Source organism: Astyanax mexicanus, chromosome 12, assembly GCF_023375975.1.
Source record: "Astyanax mexicanus isolate ESR-SI-001 chromosome 12, AstMex3_surface, whole genome shotgun sequence".
In the NCBI taxonomy this organism is placed as follows: domain Eukaryota; kingdom Metazoa; phylum Chordata; class Actinopteri; order Characiformes; family Acestrorhamphidae; genus Astyanax; species Astyanax mexicanus.
The window spans coordinates 39,957,839-39,979,763 of NC_064419.1; the positions used below are offsets into that span (position 1 = coordinate 39,957,839).

The 21,925-nt window shown below is 38.0% G+C and overlaps 1 protein-coding gene across 1 annotated transcript in view; it reads right to left on the reverse strand.

Annotated features, from left to right (window-relative positions):
* Positions 1 to 52: 52 nt before the first annotated feature.
* nol4la (nucleolar protein 4-like a) overlaps positions 53 to 21,925 on the reverse strand; it is a 78,729-nt gene continuing 56,856 nt past the window's right edge. Inside the window, exons 6-12 of the mRNA XM_007231893.4 lie at positions 18,065 to 18,212; positions 11,863 to 12,170; positions 11,004 to 11,189; positions 10,194 to 10,382; positions 8,609 to 8,728; positions 7,011 to 7,203; positions 53 to 6,887 (exon numbers count right to left, since the gene is read on the reverse strand). Coding sequence (XP_007231955.1) covers positions 6,667 to 6,887; positions 7,011 to 7,203; positions 8,609 to 8,728; positions 10,194 to 10,382; positions 11,004 to 11,189; positions 11,863 to 12,170; positions 18,065 to 18,212 — 1,365 coding nt within the window. The 3' untranslated portion in view covers positions 53 to 6,666. The remainder of the gene's footprint in view (positions 6,888 to 7,010; positions 7,204 to 8,608; positions 8,729 to 10,193; positions 10,383 to 11,003; positions 11,190 to 11,862; positions 12,171 to 18,064; positions 18,213 to 21,925) is intronic.

The window sequence follows — 21,925 nt, forward strand, 5'->3', positions numbered from 1 at the left end:
AATGATGCATGTATGTGTGTGTGTGTTCAAAAGACAGAAACCCACCACAGAATGAGATTTTTCAGCTCACTGTTTTTATTCAGCAACTCCGTGACACACACACCTCTGGAGGAAAGAGCCTAGCAACTCTGCAGCAGGTGGAAAACCAGACAGTTTTTCAGACCGTAGCGTTGACACCACACTGAAAATGTAAAAAGAGTCTTTTTTTTTCTCAGACGATAATGAGTCTCTTATCAGAGTGATATGTTCAAGGTGGGAAACTCCCCCTCCTCCCTCCCCGCGTTTTTTTTTTTTGTCTTCTTTTTTTTTTGCATGAAACAAACAGAAATGGAATTACCTGCCATTTTTTCCATCTTTTAGTCGCTTCACATATATTCATATATATATTTATATTTATCAACACTTTCTAAAGAATTCAAATATTCAGCCACGTGTACTGAAAAGAAGATTCACTTTTAAATCACAATAATAAATATAAAAAAAGGATATATAGCAAATCCGATATAAATGACGTGGTAGTAGAGAGAGAGAGAGAGAGCGAGGACTGGTCGGTCAGGACATATTGGCCTGTAGTTAAAAACAACAGAACAAAAAAAACAAAACAAAACTCAGATTCAACGGTTCCTGAGGTTCCTATGTTCCCCATATAGACGAACAACATGAGGGGAATGGCTTTTTAAAATCACTGAGAAGCTTCTACAAAAGGTCAAAGTGCAAAATCGAACATTAGAGACCATAACCACATTGGAAAATCTTTAGTCGCGTGGGCCGCTGAGAGGAGGCCGTTTCATTGGCCTTATTTACAAAACAACATTTCAAGTCTTTGCGAAAGGTCAGAAAACATCATTTGAAAGCCGTTAACAAGCAGGCCCTCCGTTTGCTCCGTGTCGTATTTAAGGGAGGAGGATTGGTGTTGCACTTTGAGCTGATAAGAAGCTCTCTGTTGCTCTCTCGCCGTTTTTTTTTTTTCTTCATCATCCAGCACTTTTATTTTCTTTTACCCACCAGCAGTGACTACTGCACCCTGCCTCTAAAGGCCCTTGCACATGGACCCCAGCCCCAATTCACTCCAGACCTAACGCTGAGGAAGTAATGCACTTCTGAGGTGCAAACAATTAAAAAAAGATAAATAAAAAAATCTAACAGTGTTTACGAGAGAGGTAAAGCGAACCTGTAAAGGAAAACAGGCTTCCGTTACAGTAGCACTACAATGAATCGATTTCAAGACTTGGAGTCCCGGTGAGAACGTGAATAAGAAACAGAAGAAAAGTATAAACAACTGTCAAGAAATGCTCAATGAGAGTGTTCTCATTAACAGATATGCCCTGGGATACTAACACGAACCACTGTGGAGCAACAACCGTCACAGATACTCGTTTTTTTTTTTGTTTGTTTTGTTTTTCTTTTTTTTGTAAATTGTGCAAGGACCTTAAACAGTAGTTTAACCAAGTCTCTATAACCTTCTAACATAGCCCCTCCATGCACTAGATTCAAGAAGCAACTCAAGTCCTAAAACAAAGGCTGTGGGGGCTGAGCGGAGGGGTGAGTTCTTAAACGAACACAAAAAAAAAAAGAGAAAGAAAAAAACAACGACGAAATAAAAAACGACAAAAGAATCGGATCCTCTGTACATGTAAACATCACACACTTCCACTGAGTCAAAAAACCAGAAAGAAATAATACAAAGCTTCACATTGGTATACAAAGAGAAACGGCGGCCTCGGCCCGCGGTTTCCAGTAGGTACAGGAGTAGAAACAAATAAAATACAATAATCATATTAAGAACAATAACAATAATTTTACAAAGCACCACAAAATTAAAAGAAACACAGGCAATGGTTGTTTTACCACATTTTGATTGCAGACCTCAGCTGCACTTATAAAAAAATAATTTGTAGCATTTTCTCTGTTTTTCTCACCCCCTTCAAATTTCCTCTAGTTTCCTACCTGTATGTGTATGTGTTTGTAAGTCTGTGTATCTGTGTTTTATGTGTGTGTGTGTGTGTATGCGAGTGTTGGGCTTTACCTCGTGAAAAGATCACAGAGCTTTCCCAAACCAGGAACATTACTGAACTGTCATTTCACTTGAAATCTCACACAAGAAAATGTACACACACACACACACATGTACATACATACATACATACACACAGACACACATACACTAATGCGCCACATTAGGCTGATTTATATAAAAAAGAAACTTGGGGAATAAGTACTTTTCAAAAAAACAAGAAAACAAGCCCTGATTGCCATCCCACCTCACGATCCTTCTTTAAGCACTCATGGGAAATCAACCTGTTCTCTCAGCCACAATGACTCAGATATGGACTCACAACACAAGGGGGTGGATGCAAGTCGTGACGGGGTGGTGCAGTGTTTCTATAATCTTATAAGAGTTAAATTAATTCAATAAATTCAATTTGTATTAATTGATTAATGCAGTGAACTGTGCTCTGTACATTTATGTTGTCAATTTCAGATTTTAAGTAAAACACCAGGATCTGACCAAGCCAACCTATTATAAGTGCTACTGTATTTCATAATGTATTTGAATTTAAAGGGTTACTCCAGTGTCCACACTCTACCTGCACCTACGTGATTACAGCTGCTACAGTTTTTTGACAAAATCTGGCCAAATTCAAACTGTTATTACATTTACAGTAAAAACAATAGGTTTTCCTTTTTAATAAGTCTGTTAATAAGTCTGTTTTAAGTGTTTTCTTCCTTTTCTCTTCTGCTTAAAATGATTGCCATTGATAATCTTACACACGCTACATTTACGACTAGCAGAAATCGGGCAAATTAGTCCAGTGGGAACCCAAATCAATGTTTCTTCACACAGGAAAAGGAGCACACTCTAATAAAATTGAATTTTCAGTCACACAGACTAGATCTATTTTCTGCTTACACTTGGCTGAGGTTAGATTCTGCGATTCTCTGGCTGGGGCTGGCAGAGCTTTGACTGCTATGGCTGGAATGTTGAGACACAAGGTGAATTCCCGTTAGAGTCAGACAGACAGACAGAGCTTTAGGAACTCAATAGACTTTAGACACAGTAAAGAAATACATATAAGGAAATGAAGCACAACATAGAATAAAAAATAAATAAATAATGAAAAATAGAAATTATAATTTGATTTCAATTTCAAGATATTAAATTAAGCACAGTTATCTAGTGGAAAATGCATTGCTCCCCTTAACTGTAAGCCCCCCCTCCAGCGAGAGTATAGTGTGTCTTGGGTTTTTCGAACAGTTGTCGAACAGAGTATGGCTATAACACTTGCTATATATACACTGCCGTGTTAGAAAGGCTTGAGACAAAGAGCAAGTGTTAATATAGCTAAAGTGGTTTAAATTAGCTTCTCCGAGATTGTCTTCTGCTTCTTTATACAGTGTGTTTTTTTTTAAATCTGAGGACAGAATCTGTTTGAAATGACAACAAACAGACTGTGTGTGTGTGTATATATATGTGTGTGTGGGTTGGGGGGCTAGTATAAAGGGGGGCTGGCTAAGAGTCATAGCCTGCATCTTTGAATAGTCGTGAGTACTATATAAACTACAGAAATTTCCATGAGAAGAACAGGAGACATAAGCTTCCAACACCTTCTAGCTTCTACTTAATCCTTAATCGTTACACCTCCTTTCCCAGCCAATCAGAAACCACTCCTGGATAAGACTGACATCACATAAAATTATGACATATCCAGTATGGAGGTTTTTTTTTTTTTTTGAAGCTTTGGCCTCCTTCTACTGATCGTTAGGTCCCTTCAACTCTTCCACTCGTGCATATGTACATAGATAAGTCCCTCTGACAATTCTGATTGGTCCCCCGTACAGTATGAAAGTGACTCAGTCATGAGGTTAGAAAACAAGAGCAGCATTCACAACTTAACAAAATTCGTTTACAATGCAGCATGGGAAAAACGCAGTTCATCTCTCTTTTTTTCTTTCTTTTTTCTTTTCCTCCCCCCCCCCCACGTATGGATATGCCGGTTCCTCTGGTAGGCCCCTCCCAGCCAGACTGCCGCAACCGCCGCCACCAATCTGTTCCTTCTGCGAGTGTGCTTTTCCCAGAATGCATTGCTGTGCTGAGGGCAAGGGGTTGCCAAGGCGATGGAGTGTGTAGGAGGGGTTTGGAGAGGGGGGGTTTCAAGCCTTCCACTCAGCACAGCTTCATTTGCATAATGTCCAACAGTCTGATGTGCCCCTTCGACAGATCTGTAGCGTCTCGAGCGGTCCGCGTCGAGCGCCGACGCTGTAAGTGGAATGTCTGTTTGTACGCTTGTGTTTTTTTTATATATGAGACAGAATAAATGTATGTAAATAATGAATGTAATGTCTGAGAAAGACGCCGTAACAACTGCCGTCTACATTGCACCTTATTCCCAACCTCAGTAGCATTAATCAAATGTCAGATATATCAGAAATATTTCAGTTTAACCCCACCCACTCCTCTTTTTTCTTTGACGGTATCTCTATATGTCTGGAGGCTTGGCTTTGAATGAGTCTATGCAGCTTCTACTACATTCTCCTATTATCATCTTTATGGCAAATTTGCTGGCTAAGAGTTTGCCATCCCATGCTTCCTGTTTAAACTGTTTAAATGCTATGAATAAAACTAAGCCCTTGAATGTTCAGACAGCGCACCTGAAGGTGTTGGGAGGGATCAGTTTGCACCCATTTATCTATACAGACATGCTGTACTTGTGTACTTGTGGTTTGCACCAAATCTCATGTGTTTCGGCTTGAATTAGATTTAATACCAACCATCTTTATTGATGCACGATACAGAAATTCTTGGATAATGGCGATATTTGATATTTCTTATTGTGTTAAGTAAGACAGGGTGTTCAAACTAACCCGCAAAGGCCCAGCGTGGCTACAGGTAAGATTTCTAAACAACCAGCAGCAACTGCAATTGATTGGACCTGTGTGATCAGTTGGTCAGCCTTTAAACAACCTATGGATTAAGCCATGAGCTTCTGCTTGGCCGGAATGAAACCCTGCAGCTAAACAGACACACTTCAGATGAGACTGGACACTAAAGCATTAAGATGTAAAACATCTTGATTGGCATTAAAGGGAAATCATCAAAGCATTTTTCTGTAGGGTTGCAGAAGTGCCAACATGAGCAGACAAAGGCTATGTTCACACAGCAGGTAAATTTAACCCAAATCCAATCTTTTACTTCATATGTGACACAGATGTGGCATTTGTGTGGCTGTGTAAACAACAAAAACACATAAAATCTGACATTTTAAATTCTGATTTGGGCCACTTTAATATGTGGTATTGAAATTTGATTTGTGGGTGTCAGATCAGAATCCATGCAACTTTTACATGCCATGAGAAGGGAGCAGATGAGAAAATGAATGACAGCTGTGAATAACTGTTTAATTGGCAAGATAGTTTTTTATAATATTAGAAGCAGCCTTTTAGCGTTTTTAATGATATGGCCAACCTCAGCCACAGGAGCTGCTTCAGTGTTAAAAAAAAACATAAATAAAAAGTTTAAAAGAGTTTATAGAAGGGGCTGTCTGTATGTGACTGAAACTGTCAGACAACTCATTCATAGCTCTTGAGATTCTGATATGAATTAAAGCAAAATTAAATTTGAAGCAATGCTGTTTTCAAAATAATTGTTTAAACAGCTTAAAATAATCAGATTTGATCAGAATTGGTGAGAAAATCTGATCTTGGATTCTTTCACCTGCTGTGTGAATATAGCCTTAGTGAAGTAGTCGAGCATAGCCAAAAAGTTCTTCTCTTCCAGAGTACAATAAATGAGATATCAAATATCTATTTAAAATATCTTTTTAAAGAGTGATCATCTGCAAACACCCACATTCTAAATGATTCTAAAACTATCTTGCACAGCAGCCGGGATCATAAAGACGCTCAAAAAGTATTTTTCTTTTCTGATACATTTCACACTGTTGTGCATTTTTCTCGCTTAACTGTTATAGACTCCTGGGTACAAATGATCCCACCAATTATAAAAACTACAGCCTAGGAATGAAGAGTAGAGAATGACTACTGGATATTGATGATCCAATCACACAGGAAACGACATTGTGTGCTCATTCTGATAAGACGCCAATAATGCTAATGGTTAGAAGGAACTGATTGTGTAGATTAGTGCAGATCTATTCTCCACAAGTGCTGCAGTGTTTCTCTCTGTGATCAGCCATAGGACTGGCTTTTCTATCACAGCTTGTGCTCTATGTAGTGCTATGTTATGACATCATTGTCTTAGTCAACCCTTTCTCTGTCCCACAACTTTAGCGGATCTCCACTTCTTTCAGCAACACATGGGCAGTTGTGCTGCCCAGCTGCAAATCTAATCACGGGCTAAGGGAATTTGGTAAAGACACTATACTGAAGATAAGGCTGTCATGAAGAATGTAAAATAGGTAGCTCTATAGAGTGAGGGGACTGTGTTTGTGTGTGTGTGTGTATGTGCGTGTGGGTCCATGTAGCTACATATACCTTTTCTGCTAATGTGCATATATCCCAATTTTTTGTACTCTGTACGGTGTGCACATTTCTGTGTCTGTGCACGTTTGTGCATGTGTGTTGCATGTCTGTGTGCATGTGTATGCATGTGTGTGTGTGTGTGTGTTTGTGTGTGAAACATGACTGAACCGTGTGCAGTACGAGTTCTCAGTTCTGCTGTAAGATGAGGTTCTCCAGCTCGTCGGCTGAGCGGAGCAGGAAGGCTGCGGACTCGCGGTAGCCTGCGATGAGCTGCCGGACAGCGGTCACTTCGGGCGGACTGAGCTGGGCTGATGCACCGCCGCCACCACCTCCCTGACCATGGCTGTTAGAAGTGGAGGACGAGGAGGAGCTGGAGCCCAGGGACTTCATGCTGAGATCGGTGGGGCCTGAGAGAGAGAGAGAGAGAGAACCAGAGAGAGAATCGTGAAGAGAGAGAGTAGAGAACAGTGCCAGAGAGAAAAAATAAGTCCTATGCATTTCAGGTGACGTCATTTAAATAAGTCACGAACCGTTGCTCTGAGTCGTCCCACTGTTCTGCAGGCTGTTGCCTAGGGCTCCATAACCACGGAAACTATAACTGAGCCCACCATTGGTGTACAGCTGGTCCTGGGAGTAGGCTGTGGCAGCCAATGAGAAGCCTGAGTGGGCCAAGGCGGCCGGGTCCCGGGAGTTGGGCTTATTATCTGCAGTGATTGGCTCATCCTACAGAGGGCAGCAGAGAGCGTGTGGTGAGAAAGGGAGACAGAATGCGCAGAGAATGTGATACAGAGGGATCTGTATTATTAACAGCAGCAACAACAATTGGATTTTGCTACATTTCTGTACCATTTAACATTACAGTATAAAAAAAATAATTGAGAGTGACTTCATATAAAATGCTTTCTTCTACAGAGAAGAATCATTCAGAATTATTCTTTTTTTTGGTGACATTGTTAGTTCTAATATGTTGTATCTATATTTTCTGGCCTAAAACATTTTACCTTGTGCTGTAAGGCCAAACAAGAATGATTTATTAATATATGTATTACTATATTACTATTTCATACATTTAAAAACTCAGAAGACTTTTTTTTGACAGTTTTTCGGGATAAATTGGATAGCACATGAAATAAATGCCTATAATTTTAACAGTGTGGACACAGTGTCTAGAATTGTCTCAACAAAAGATCATTCCACTTCTAACTTAAACTGAATGTCTGACTTATCAGTAAAGTACATTCATATTTATTTGCAAAACTGCTCCCCTTAAAGCTTAAATTTATTCACAAGGTAACTGTAGAAAGGATTTTTATTTTTGTCTCTTTATGTAATAGTGTTCACTTATATTTACAAAATGAGAGCTGCAATTAATTAGTTATCTTCAGTATTATTTTTGGATATCTCATAGATGCAAACACATATACACACCTGATTACCTGATTAATTGATATACGGAAAAAGTTACTAATAATCTATTGGACTGAGAATCATATATAGCACATTATTCTAATATGGGTTTGAACATCTCCCAGCCAATCAGAATAAAATAATTGAGGAGGTAAAAGTTTACAGTTATGTTTTGATGTCAAAGACTTAAATTTATCAATTCAGCACAACCTTACACTTTGTGCCAAGTATCAAAATGTATGTATAAACCCTGTATATTAGTCCTGCTACTGTAGATGTTATTTATACCTCTATTTCTCATACATTTCTATATATCTGATACCATGATGATACCATTAAATTAATTTATTTTACTTATTTCTGCTCATTTGTTGCTGTAGTTTAATAAACAGTAGAATACGTAGCTCTAAATTTTAATATATTCAAATGTGGGTTTCCAAAAGGTTCTTAAAACTAAGATGATTCTTAGATGGTTGAGCGAGCTTTACACTGAGCATTCTCTTTTTTCATGTTAAATTGTTGTCAATGCTAAAATGCTTTTGGGAAACTGGCCCCAGTCTATTTTGGCATTCTAACTAGCACTGATTATTTATATACATGGACATATGTATTAATACTTCAATTTGAACTGGCTGTTTTATTATTAATTTTATAAATAGGACTTCTATCCTAAATATTTTTTATTTAAAGTTAAATTATTTTTTCCACATTGCACACTCACGTGGGTCTGGTAGATGTCGAGGCGCATCCTTTTGGCAGCATTGCGTGTCTCGCTCTCACAGGCAGCTGCCAGGATGTTTTCAGCCATGGCGGAGGTGAGGTGGGGGGGTGTGGGCCGTGTCTGAGGGGAGGGAAATGGAAAAACAATGGAAATGTCAGGACACCAAGGCTAATGCAGACTGCAGAGTTGCACTTTAAGTAGCCTGCTCCAAAAGAGGTGCAGCTTCTATCCATTATCTACAGTCCCGAGATGTAACAGAGGTCATGACAAGTGTTCATGTTTAGTATGAAATATAACAAATACATCTACTTCCATTTCTGTGAGGCATTTACATTTATTCATTACCCAGACGCTTTTATTCACTGTGACTTGCAGTACAGTGAAGGTATATATATATATATATATATATATATATATATATTTTAGTGAGTGTATGCTTCCACCTGGAAATCTAACTCACGACCTTGGAGCTGCAACTGAGGTACTGAGACATAAAAAAAAAAAAATCAATCAGACAAGAAATCAGAACTAGGCAAGGCAAGCTCTGACAAGCAGATGTGTATTGCAGCTGGCTTGGTTTCTGTAAGCACGAGCAGCAGGTTTATAGACTATAGAGCATGACAATACCCCTGTCAGCTTTGCAGAAATCTATTTTTTGACATTTTAGATTTAAAAAAAAAATAATATTTACACTACTCTTAACTGTCTTTCAGGTGATATTTTCAAAGCCTTTGTCTTTCACCTGAGTAGTTGGGAATCATACCATGCCCACACTAGGCATAATGAAATGGGTCTGCATGTGGAATTAGATTATTTACTAATAATGTGAGCCTGACTGGATCTAAACGGGCAGAAAAAGTTCATAATATATAAATGCATTCTTCTTATTTTTTTACACCCTTGTATTAGTTGTAGTATATTTTGTTCTGTTAGATAACTTTATATATACAAGCACAAATCCTTATGTACTGGAATACAAAAAAGAGGCTTTAAAAGTCTCTGGCATGCATTTGGTGACTTATCAATATAATAAAATATTTCATTATGATTAAAATGGGGAAAAAATAATTTTATGAAAACGTACTGCTGTGCATACTTAATATACATCTATTTTTTATATCAATCAATTAAGTCAGAAGACTTAACCATGCCTAATTTAAATGTAAATCTGCAAATGTTAAGATGTTGAAATGAAATAAAATATTGAATTATAATATTGAGTTATATTTTAATGTTACAGTGAAACAATAATAACTCTTAGGGTTAAACACAAGAAAATCCTTAAGAAAAAACTTGTAAAAATGTCCATATTTTTTTCCTTATCTTTAGATGAGGAAAACGAGCCTGAATATTGATAAATGAGTCACACTGCTCTATCTGTGGGTGTCTTTATATTTTAAATAGTCACTAAGGAACTCTCAAGATATTTTAATGGTACTAGAGAATATCACTAGTAGATTACATAATCATTTTAAGACTATAAGGATCCTGATCTCAGATCACTGCAGGAGAAGCTTTAACACCATGGTGTGTTTCTCTGTGTAATTTGCATGTATTTGAGTGTAGGTAATTTGAGCTTTTGTACCTCAAAGCCTCCCTTCTTCATGCGCCTGCAGGATTTGAGGTAGGTGCGGATGCGTTTGCGAGCGCGCTCCTGGAACTCAGGGAACTGGCGGCTGCAGGACTCGATGATGGCCTGGATCTTCTCTTTGGGCTGCTTGGAGATGGGCACCATCCGGTCCAGATTTTCATCCACAAACAAACGCACAAACATCTGAGAAAATAAGACCAGAGGAAATGAAAGTAAATTTGAGCAAATGGAAGGAAAAGAGGGAGGAAGAGAAGGAGTGGACGGAAATGACGAGAGGAAAGGGAGAGGATGTAGTTGAGCCTGAGTGAAAATGAAGAAACATATGGAGCAGCGTAGCTTTTTAATATATAGAAAAGCTGAGAGACACAGAAATAGGAAAAAGTTGCAAAAACAGAGAGATAGAGAACAGTATAGATTATAGACTAGAGCTGATTGATATGGCCCTAAAATATTATCACAATATTTCAGGGTGTTCTTGGCAATTCAAAAACATACTACAAAACATATACATAACATGTATAACATATATAAAACACATATATATATTTAAAACAGTAGTGTAATGCAATCTAACCACAGTTTTACTACAATACTAATAAACATAAATATTAGTATTATATAAACTTTAATATTAAATAAACATTAACATTTATACAAAAAATACCCAAAATGTTTCACAGTAAATCCCACACAAATGCACAAGACAAAATATCTCTATTATCACTATATGGATTTTTTTTTTTCAAAAACTATGACGCTATATAGCACATCCCTTGAATAGACCTAAATAAATATGGGTCTTACATTAAAAGCTTTAAGTCTCTCGGGGTCCATGCCTTCTGCATCGTTTATTTTGTCGCTGTCGTCGTGATCATCATGATCATCATCATCGTCATCCATGACCTGAGCGCGGGCTGTGTTCAGATCCTCAGTGCACACGCTCAGTTCAGTCTTGACCGAGTCGTAGCTCCCTGAGCTGTACTGAGGAGACTGGACACACAGAACAGAGATTAACATTTACCTCCACAGTCAGAACAGACAGAACAAATAGACACAAATAGACATTAGTGTAATGCACCATTTCACGTTAAGGACAGAGTAAATCTCACATCACAACACTTTGATTTCATTGTGATTCTTGAGAAAATGGCAATCTCAAATTTCACCATAATTTAAATAGATTTCTGTGATATGATTCTGAAAATACTGAATGAGTATGTTTTAATGTTTTTCACTTTCAGAAATAATGTGTATATAGTTTCTCCATTTCTCTTGCACAGTTGGTATTTTGGACATAAGAGTTTACTAAGTGACAGTGACAATATATAAATGCGACTAAAGGAACTTTTTACATAGGAGCAGAATACAGCAAATACAATTATTTTATTGTAAGTTAGTTTTATATGTTGTCCAAAAAATTATAAAATGTTATAATCCATCATAATATTCCACAATTGGTCATTTTCCCCCCTTTAGGTTGATGTACTGTAAAGCCATTTTGCATATCAGTGGCCATTCATACTTAGAGGTTGGGAATCCATATTCATGAACTAAAAATTCATCCCAGTATTTAGTTCCAGATACAACTGAAACAAAAATCCTGGGATGTTTTTTTTCTTTCTGGACATGAAAACCATTTTTGAACTTAATTTTTGTGCCTCACCTTGTTGTTATACTCTGTTTTAATAGCATATTTTCTGCTGGGGTCTGCAGGGTATGATCCAAGGGGTGGGGTAACCCCTGGCAACAGTCTATCACTTAGGTTGACAGGCTGCTGTCCTTCCTCTGAGGAAGAGGAGGATGAGGTGGTGCTGAAGTCCAGCGGCGCTGCGGCTCCGTTCCCATTCACCTCTCCGTACGGGACCATGCCTTCTGACACCGGAACACCACCCGTTACCACAACGGCACCGCTGGGCGGAGTCAGAGCGGGGAGGCCGTTAGCAGTGCTGCCGCTCTCAGAGGAGGAGTCATCTAAGAAGACGAGAAAAGGGTGGAGTTATAATAAAAGCAATTTGTATCATTTAACAATAGATGATAGACCCACATGGGCAAGAAATTACATTGGCAAACCTTTATCAAGGACTACAATAGTTACTACATTTACAATTACCACTTAAACTTTACTCTGAAAAACAAAAGAGATATGTTAACTATGTCTAGAAGCAGTGTTGTCTCCTCTGGGCTTAGAGACAACACTGAGGAATAGATCACCAAACTGTGGAAATGTGTTTAGTGGTCAAACAAATAAGTATTCATGATCTTTTTTGGACGGACATCATGTGCATTTATATAATGGGAACACAATGCAAAACCATATGCTACACACAATAATAAATGAGAATTCTGAAATGACATCTCTGTATTGTTGCACACCTTAAGAGATCTTTGCAGGAAAAATGGGACAGGGTACACCTAAAACATTTCCAACTTTTTTGAAATGTGCTAAAGGCCTGAAATGCAGAAATGAATTAACAAATTGTATTATTTTTGTATTAACAAATTAAATTAAGTTGCTGAGATGTCCTACGGACATACTGTCTGAAGTGAAATAAAAGTCAAAGTAAATGACTTGTACACTACATTTTATATTGGGATCTTCTTTTTTTGTCTTTCTTTTTAATGACTTTGTTCTTATTTTATTTACCTAAGCTGTATTGTATTGTTGCTTATATTCCTCATTAGGGATTGATAAGTGGGATTAGGGATTCATTAGGGATTGATATTAAAGTGTATAAAAATATATTTTTCTGTTTGTATACTTTTACCTACAATGAAATTCACAGCAAGTTATTGCTTAGTGTTTTGGATTAAAAGATTTAAGAAGACTTTATTGTCATTCATATCACATGAGGTACATGAGGTGGAACAAAATTGTATTCTCACAGTTCAGTTTACAGCCAAAGAGCAAATATTATTATAAATAGATAATTATGAAAATAAAATAAAATAGAATACAAAATAATTGAATAATATAGATATCAACGTATAAAGGGGATTAGGAAAGTAGCAGCAACATGAAGTCCAGAGTGCAAATTTGGTAACTATTTTCACTTGAATCCGTTGCTATACAGTATGAATAAAATAAATATTTCATGATCTAACAACGAGATTAAATATGGATATAATGCATGCAATGATTCATTTCTGATCTATCTATGACCTGGAATGACTAATAAAATGAGCATTACATTAATGCACAGGTTATTACCTTGTATAGACTGTGGTTTATGCAATTAAAGTTATTTTCTATTTAAGTCAGGATCTTTTCATTGATCACAAGCAGGACAATTTCTTTGTCCAACTGAGCACATGTAGCTTTGCTTTTGTGTTTGTGAGGAGGGGGGTAGTGGTGGTGCACCATGCTCCACTTTAGCGGTGTATGTCAATGTGTGTATTTGTACATGAGAGCGACATTGGGGTCAACCATCAAACCATGGGGGGTTGGGAAAGTGAGAGAGAGTGTGAGAGAGAGAGAACAAGCTTCGCAAAAACAAAAAGAAGGATGAGGTGAGCAATGGAAGCTATGAGAGGCAGAGAAGATAGAGCACTTCTCATTTAATCACCAGAAAAGGAGATAAAACAAAAGCGCTCGGAGCTATTCTATTCTATTTTATTCTACAGAGTACAGTCATATACATTGGATAATTCAAAGCCACTGTGCAACTGGATGTTGTTTAATTACTTTTAAGCAAACATCTGAGATGGACCACTTCTTCTAAGGGTTTGACAGAACAGAAGGCTTCGCACTAAAAGCATCACATTCCCCACATTCCCAAAAAGCCCCCTGGCTAGAAGCTTTCTGCTCTCACGTTCTCTCTCCCCTCTGAAAGGAGGCTTCCGCCAATCAACACCGGCTCCCTCAAACCAACATCAGCTCCCTCAGGAGACAAATCAGTCCTCCACCAGAACATCACAGCCCCTCCTCTCCTACACACGTTAAAGAGGCAGTGGCTGGCAAAGGCCTACAACGGCCCACAGCTGACACACACAAACTCATAGATGGTACAATACACACACACACATTCACACACACGTGCACACACTCGTAAGTGGGGAGGGGTGTAGGAGGAGGGCTACAGGGCACAGCAGATTAGAGGAGGAGATATGTGGAGTAAAATGGATGGAAATGGTGCAGTGGGTAAACATCTTTTGAGAAATTATAAAGCGCTCCTGGAGAGGCTGCAGAATGAGAATACTAAAACAGGGCCTGGCACCAATAATGTGTGCACGAGCGTTAGATGCTCACTGAAGGAGCAAGGGGTGGGAAGCTTATATTAGAGCACAGTGAGCCCACAAAACTGTTCTTTTATAGACCAACGTAACGTTTTATTTTCTCAAAGAAACGATACTGTAAAGGTTCAGTTATACCAGTGGATGTGATTTTTAATCTACTGGAACAAGTTTTGGTCCTCTGTGCTCTGTTAACAAGACTAAACACTCAATAGCTCTGATAAATTTCCTTGAGTTTTCTTGGTTTTCTGCCCTTTTTAATCTGCTTACTTACACAAGCTAATTCACACAAGTGCTTATTAGTAAGTGAACTATAGACGGCACTATCGGAAAAAAAAAAAAAGTGGTGGAGCGTTCTTCAAAATGTAGACTTAAAAGGAGAAAAAATTGGTACACAAGTTTAAACACTTTCAGATTTGCTCCACCCTAAATTTTCTTTTACATTTTTATAGACAATGTGTAACTCATCATATAAGCTTTTATGTTCTGATCCTAACATCATTAATCTTTCTGCTGTCATCATGCTCATTTGTTTGGTCCGCAAATATGACAACGAAGCTATGTTGCTCAACAAAGCTTAGCTCCAATTGATCAGCTTGATTTTAACACATCTGGCAAAGAAAGAAAAGGCTCCAATAAAAAAAAAAAAAAAAAAGCAATGTTTTAATCCATCAGTTTCATACTTGACGTGAAAGACAACCCTCAATCCCTCTATAGTAGTAGTAGTGTGAGGGCCAGCTTTGTACCTTATTTTACAGATTAATCTTCACAATTTACAGTAACCCAACAGCGATACACTGAGGAAACCTGAGTGTTTTGGTAACCTAGGACAATCTGAGGTAGCGGTTCTTCCCATGCAGCTTGTTTTAATACGGTAAACACGCAGGCTACACTCCAATGTACTCACCTCTGAACGAAAAAAAAGGTCTAGCGCTGCAGTTTGCAGCTAATGCTAATACTGCTCCAGCCTTGGTGCTGAAGAAACTTCACTGGAATTCCTTTCCAAAGCTATACTTCAGCAAAGTGGCTTTACTGCTCCTTATAACCTGACTGGTAAAATTCATACTTAAGGCGCAGCACATTATAAGGTGAACTGTCATTTTTTAGGAAAATTAAAAGATTTTAAGTACGCCCTATAGTGTTAAAAATCTGGTATTTAAGAGAGCTTCCTATTAGGATGCCAACAATAACAGCTCAGCCATTCCAGACAAATATAGTACATGGTCCTGACCTCATGACTGCTGCTGGCCTCTGACCACTGCTCCTAACACTCATCCCTCTTTAGGATAATTCCCCTTAGAGCCTATAGAGCTGTGTGTCAAGGGTAAGTCGTCCTGAGCATTGTGCGCCACTCTTTCTCCACTTTCCCTATCCCCCCTCTGAGGGTGTGCAGCGTGTGTGGCCCAGTGATTCTCTCCAACCCCCTCTGAGTGAGATTACACCGGATTAGCCCACAAAAGAAGCGGCACAAGCTGCTCCTGCTCTCTTTGGCCCGGCTCTCGGTGACCCATCAACCTCTCGGTTGCCTGAGCGGCCATTTTAGAGAGCCCTGTCCCCCTCCTCCTTCTCCTCTCTGTCATGATCAGGCCAAGCACAGGATGGATGGGAGCAAGGAGAGACAGAGGGAGCGAGAAAGAGAGAGAGAGAGAAAGAGCATACTGTATATGTACTGCTATGACAGAAACAGCTCATCTGATATCTGACATACTAGTTAAAGCTGAGATTTTTATTAGGGCTCTTATTATTATCAGCTATACTAATAATCATGTAATCTACTAATTATTTGTGACAAAGTAATTAAATGAAGGTACTTTTATATCAAAGCTATTTAATTCTAGACTAACAGATCAAACAAAGTATTTGAGTGATTCGTAAATAAATAAAAAGGCACAAAAATGATTAGACCCTTGAGTGGAAAGCCGTGAAAAAATGCAGGTACAGGTGTTTATTGATATTCATCTTGTCATCTCTAACAAAAAATAACGAATTGTCTTGATACAGTACTAAAAACATTGCTATGTTATGGTATGCTTTCAAATACGGCTCCTGTAAATCCATGTACTACTATAAAACCAGCCAATCAGAGCAAACTGATTAATTTGCAGTGTTTAATTTGAAAACATCAGTGTTTTATTTATCATATAAATAAAATAACAATCTAAATATTGATTGATAAATGCTATCTATGGTACACTGTCTATTGTACACTGTCTGTCTGTTGCATTTATGACCTAATATTGTGAACACCCCTTCAAATGAATGCAGCAATTAGCTCCTATAATGTGCACCAATTGCTGACACATATGTGTGAATACACACATATACACACACATATAGCTTCTCTAGTCCTTGTAGTGAAGTATAGCCAACAACAACAAAAAAAAAAACTATTGGCACCATGCCTACTGACAAGAATGACAACCAGCACTGGAACTGCATTCTTTGGAATGATGCTGGTCCATCTAATACTTCTGAGCTGCAGAGTTGAGGATGAATCCAACATCCTGACCTCACTAATGCTCTTGTTGCTTAACTCAATGAAATCCTCCAAGTAGTGTGAGTACAAAACAACTCCATATTGTGATAATAGCAATAATCTTGAAATCAGGTTAATAAAAACCACTTTGACTTTTGACTTTGATTTAGTATTTGAAATCCTCACAGTAGTGCTCCAAATCCCAGTAAAAAGCCTTCCCTGGACACTACGCTACAGACTACAGACAAAAACAAGACAAACTCTTCGAGTGTACTCCAAATGAGAGAGAATTTAAAACATGCATTTCTATCATATAAAATATCAACTAATCACTGTTGATTCATCAAGTAAGTTAATTGTAATTAATGCTATTTGTTTTTTGTCTTTGAATGATTAGTCAAAGCTCCTGACTCATGGCATGTGGCATGTCAGTGTAAAATATTTGGAAGGACAGTTCTCCACAGCTGAACACAGGCTAAACACTATACAGTGACTGCCTAAGTGATGCAGCAAGAAGATTCAGAAAGCCTTCAAACTTCCCTTAATGGGGCCAGAATATAATAGACAAGTGAGAGAGCAAAGCACTGAGAATAGACTGTAATGGACTTTATGACATTCCATCAAAATTATCTTCACAAAACACTTACCTAACATCTTAACAATCTTAGTTTCCACTCCACTTAAACATCTCTATCACTGTAAGCCCCTTATATACTCCAAAACAAAATTAGCTTCAAAATATTGTTTTTTTTTTCTTTTCAACCTGATTGTTTTGGGTTATAATGCTGAACCCTACTGTAAATAGACTCTGTGAAATCAGAGAATAGATAAAAGGATCCGCCTGTATCAGTATCTACTGTTGAGTGTAAATGAGTCTTTAAAAACTCTTCTGCTGTCATACATAAAATCTCTAATGAAAAAAGCACTAACACTCAAAACACAGACCAACAACCACCACAAAAACTACCACCTGGAACACCTGGGAAAAAGTCTCAAACAAAATATGACTTTCACTCACTGGACCAATATACACTACACACCCTCATACATCCTTCACAAGAAAGTCTTCATTCTGATCCAGTCTGACCATACAGAATTCCAATGGGATAGAGGGGAGGAATAAAAGAGGAAAAGTAAAAGTGAGATAGCACGGTCTAACCTTCCTCCTCTTTGATGTTGGGTTGTGGAGGGGTGGGCTTCCTCTCTGGCCGCTGCTCGGGAGTGCCGCTGGGCGCTGGAGTGCGCTCACTAGAGACCCAAGCTGGCTCGGCCATGTCCAGATCTTCACTGCTCACCGAACTCTCATCCTAAAAAGCACAGAGGCATAGAGGGAAAGAAAGAGAGAGAGAGAGACAGAGAGAGAGGGGGGAAAAGGCAAAGAAGAAAATGCTTAGAAACATATATCTGGAAAATGCATCAACAGTGCAAAACTATTACCTGGTCAGAAATCAAATTTGATAAAAAATATCCCTCACAGAAGCTACAGGGCGATTGTAAATAAGCAGTGGAAGCTTCTAACTGCCAATTCATCTTAAACTATAGTGATGCAATAGCTAATCACAGCTCAGAGAGCACATACACTCCCCATCCCTCCCCAGCATGATACTTCTCAGTGCAGGTCTCTGTTAGCTGACGCAACAGAATTGGGAGTTAGTGCTCTCCTCCAAGCGTGTTCAGCTTTCCAATGAGATGCCTTTGGTAGAGCCCTATGAAATACGTTGTATTTTTTTCTCTTCGGTTGCTCTTTTTTCCCTTTCAGACTTTTAAGACTTTCTTTGCTTTTGATTTGACAAAAATATAACTAAAGACGTTTCGATAGCGTAGATGCAAATCATATGAAAATCCCAATGATGTCTATCAACATTAAACCCAAGCAATGACCTACAATAATATTACTTGTTAAATATTTAAAATTTAATTGGAATATTAGTTTGATTAATCAATAATAACAACAAAAAAACTAGTCTGTAGTTAAGATAAGTCAGCCATCTTTTCAAGAACAGCATCTACAAGTTTCAAAACTCAGTGGAACTGTGTCAGATCACAACTGCTCTCATTTTCTGCCATTGCAGCTTCGTCTTTACAGCATTTCATCATAAAAAAAGTATTTTCTTTGATTTGTTCAAGTGGTATGATTTGTTCCAAGTCTATGTCTTCTGCATACATATCAGAACCCTCCACACACTCACACCTTGCATTCAGTGATTTTGTAATCTGAAAGGGCACACTTGCTGAACTTATTACCACCCTGCTCTTGGGGAGTATTTGGATTTATCGTGGTATTGTAAGTGTCTATTCATGTCTTGTCTATAGTATTTTGGCACAAATCAGAGAGAAGCTGTCGCGTTCTTTCACCAAGTTAGTCTGTTCAGCATTATTCTCACGCAGTAAATACTGTGATTATTGTGCACAAAGAAAGAAGCATGCCAGCATGTGCCGTAAACTTAGATGCTAACAGAATGAATCCAGTTATTCATATTTTGCACATTTTCAACTTTATGAATGAAAATTCATTTCACAACGAAAGGGAACTGTTTTAGCAACAGTTAGAGCAGATGTGGTTGGCTGGCCTCACAAAGCAAAAGCAAGTGCAAGCCTCTATCCTCCCAACAGGTAGAAACTGGCAAATAACAACATAGAAGGAAATAGAAAAATCCCTTCAAAGAACACACAAGTACATACAAAGTTAACGCTTCATGCTGCTACTGTTTTCAGCTAATGCATGTGCACCCATTTTCACTATACTTTGGGTAAGAAGGAAATAGTGGAAATTATATTTCTCACTAAAATAACCACCTCAATACTTCTTCTATGAATTTACAACTCTTTCTCTGCTACTCCCTGACATCCTGAACATGCACTTAACTGCTTCTGTAGAATTTCTCAGGCAGGTCAAAGTCGACAAAGAAAACCAGCCCTACCTATTAACACATTTCCTCTTTCCTGGTTCACACGGTTTTCCTGGTTCAACATAAACATCGCATCCAAGTCACAGTTCTCTCTGAGGACGTTGAAGGGAAATGAGAAAACAATGTCACGAGTCTTGATCATTTTTTCCCTCAGAAGTCAGAACCAATTCAGTCACTCTGCCTGCTTTAAATTCCTTCCCGAGGAAGTGCTTCCCACTCCCACCAAACTGGGAATGGGAGGGAAGGAGGACGACTCCGTGTTAAATAATGAGTGACTCGGAGCGGTGCTATTTTTAACTGTGTTGGAGCCGGAACCCCAAAGATGCTCAGTGTAGCGTGACATGGAGAGGAGTGGACAGGGAGGGGGCAGAGGCAGTATTGGGGGAAGGAGGGATTGAGTAAAAACACATGCTTGTGTAGGATGTATTAACACCTATACACACACATACAGTGGCATATTTGTGGAATGTGGAGTGTAATATCCTTGCTCTATATATATATATATATACATAAGGTAAAATGATATGATGACATGTGTGTGAGCATTATGTTGGTTTACTAATATTACTACTACTACTATTATTTTAGCCATTTACAAATATGAACTAAATGACATTTCCAGGAAATCAGGTCCAGAAATTAATTGGAATTGTCCTTTCTCTCATGTAGCGTACAGCTGGAGGTTTACTGTGTTTGATGTTTTCTCAGTACAGGAAATGTTCTGTGTGCCTTAGGAAAAGGGTGGCATCTGCGTAGGTTATGCAGGAGACATGGCCTTTCCAGAATTCTCCAGAAAATGATCTGCTCCTTTCACACATGGGCTTTCTCAGACATTACGTGGACTTTATACTGGGGGCTGGCAGAATCTGGGTAATGTTCTGTCCAACTGATAAGAACATTTGTGTTCACACATACAGGTAAGGTCTTACCTCCAGGTAAGGTCGGAAAAAGTTCTGGGTTACAATGCATAAGTGAAAGGGGCTTTCAATGGTGGCGCTATATAGGTTCTATATAGCACTACAAATGTGTTATTTAATTGTAACCACAGTGGAACCTGTTTTGGTGAAATACAGAACATTTTTTATCTATTCTATATGAGACCATGTACAAACGTCATTCCACCAACTTGAGGACCCTCTAACAAGGCAAAGTACCATTCAAACTTCACTACAAGATACAAGCTAAAACAGATTTCGACTGAATCGAAAGGAACACTTAATTGTGTATGACAGGAATAAAATTGGATGCAGTAATGCTCCTCCTGAACAGGTCTGCAAATCATGTGAATACAAAAAACTGTACTTATGTTTGTAAACAAAGTATTGTCCCAGAAATAATTGCAATAAATTATATTATTGTCATTTTAAGACAAATTTATGCCACTGACATTGGTAATATACAACTCTGGGAAAAAAAAATAAAAGACCACTTAAAATGGTGAGTTTTTCTATGATTTTATCAAATTGAAAACCTCTGGAATATAATCAAGAGGAAGATAGATGATCACAAGCCATCAAACCAAGTTAACCTGCTTGAATCTTTGCACCAGGAGTGGCATAAAGGTATCCAAAAGCAGTGTGTAAGACTGGTGGAGGAGAAAATGCCAAGATGCATGAAAATTGCGATTAAAAACCAGCATTATTCCACCAAATATTGATTTCTGAACTCTTAAAACTTTATGAATATGAACTTGTATTTATTGCATTATTTTTTTCTTTTTGTAATTTCAGCCATGTCTTGTTTTCTGCAAATAAATGCTCGAAATTACAATACTTTTATTTGGAATTTGGGAGAAATGTTGTCCGTAGTTTATAGAATAAAACAATATTTTACTTAAACATATTCAATGTTCATTTTATTCAAACATACACCTATAAATTGCAAAAAAAGAGAAACTGATTCAGAAACTGAAGTGGCGTAATAATGGACACACTAAAGCATTAATTAATAATACTTTGAGACAAATACACTTTTAGGAAGTCTGTCAAAAGACAACAAATCAATTTTAATGTCAAGCTGAATTTATTATGCCCAAACATCGTTTGATAAGTTGATAACATAATTATTGTGACAGGCCTACAGTGAATGTGATCGACTGTTCTCACAATGAA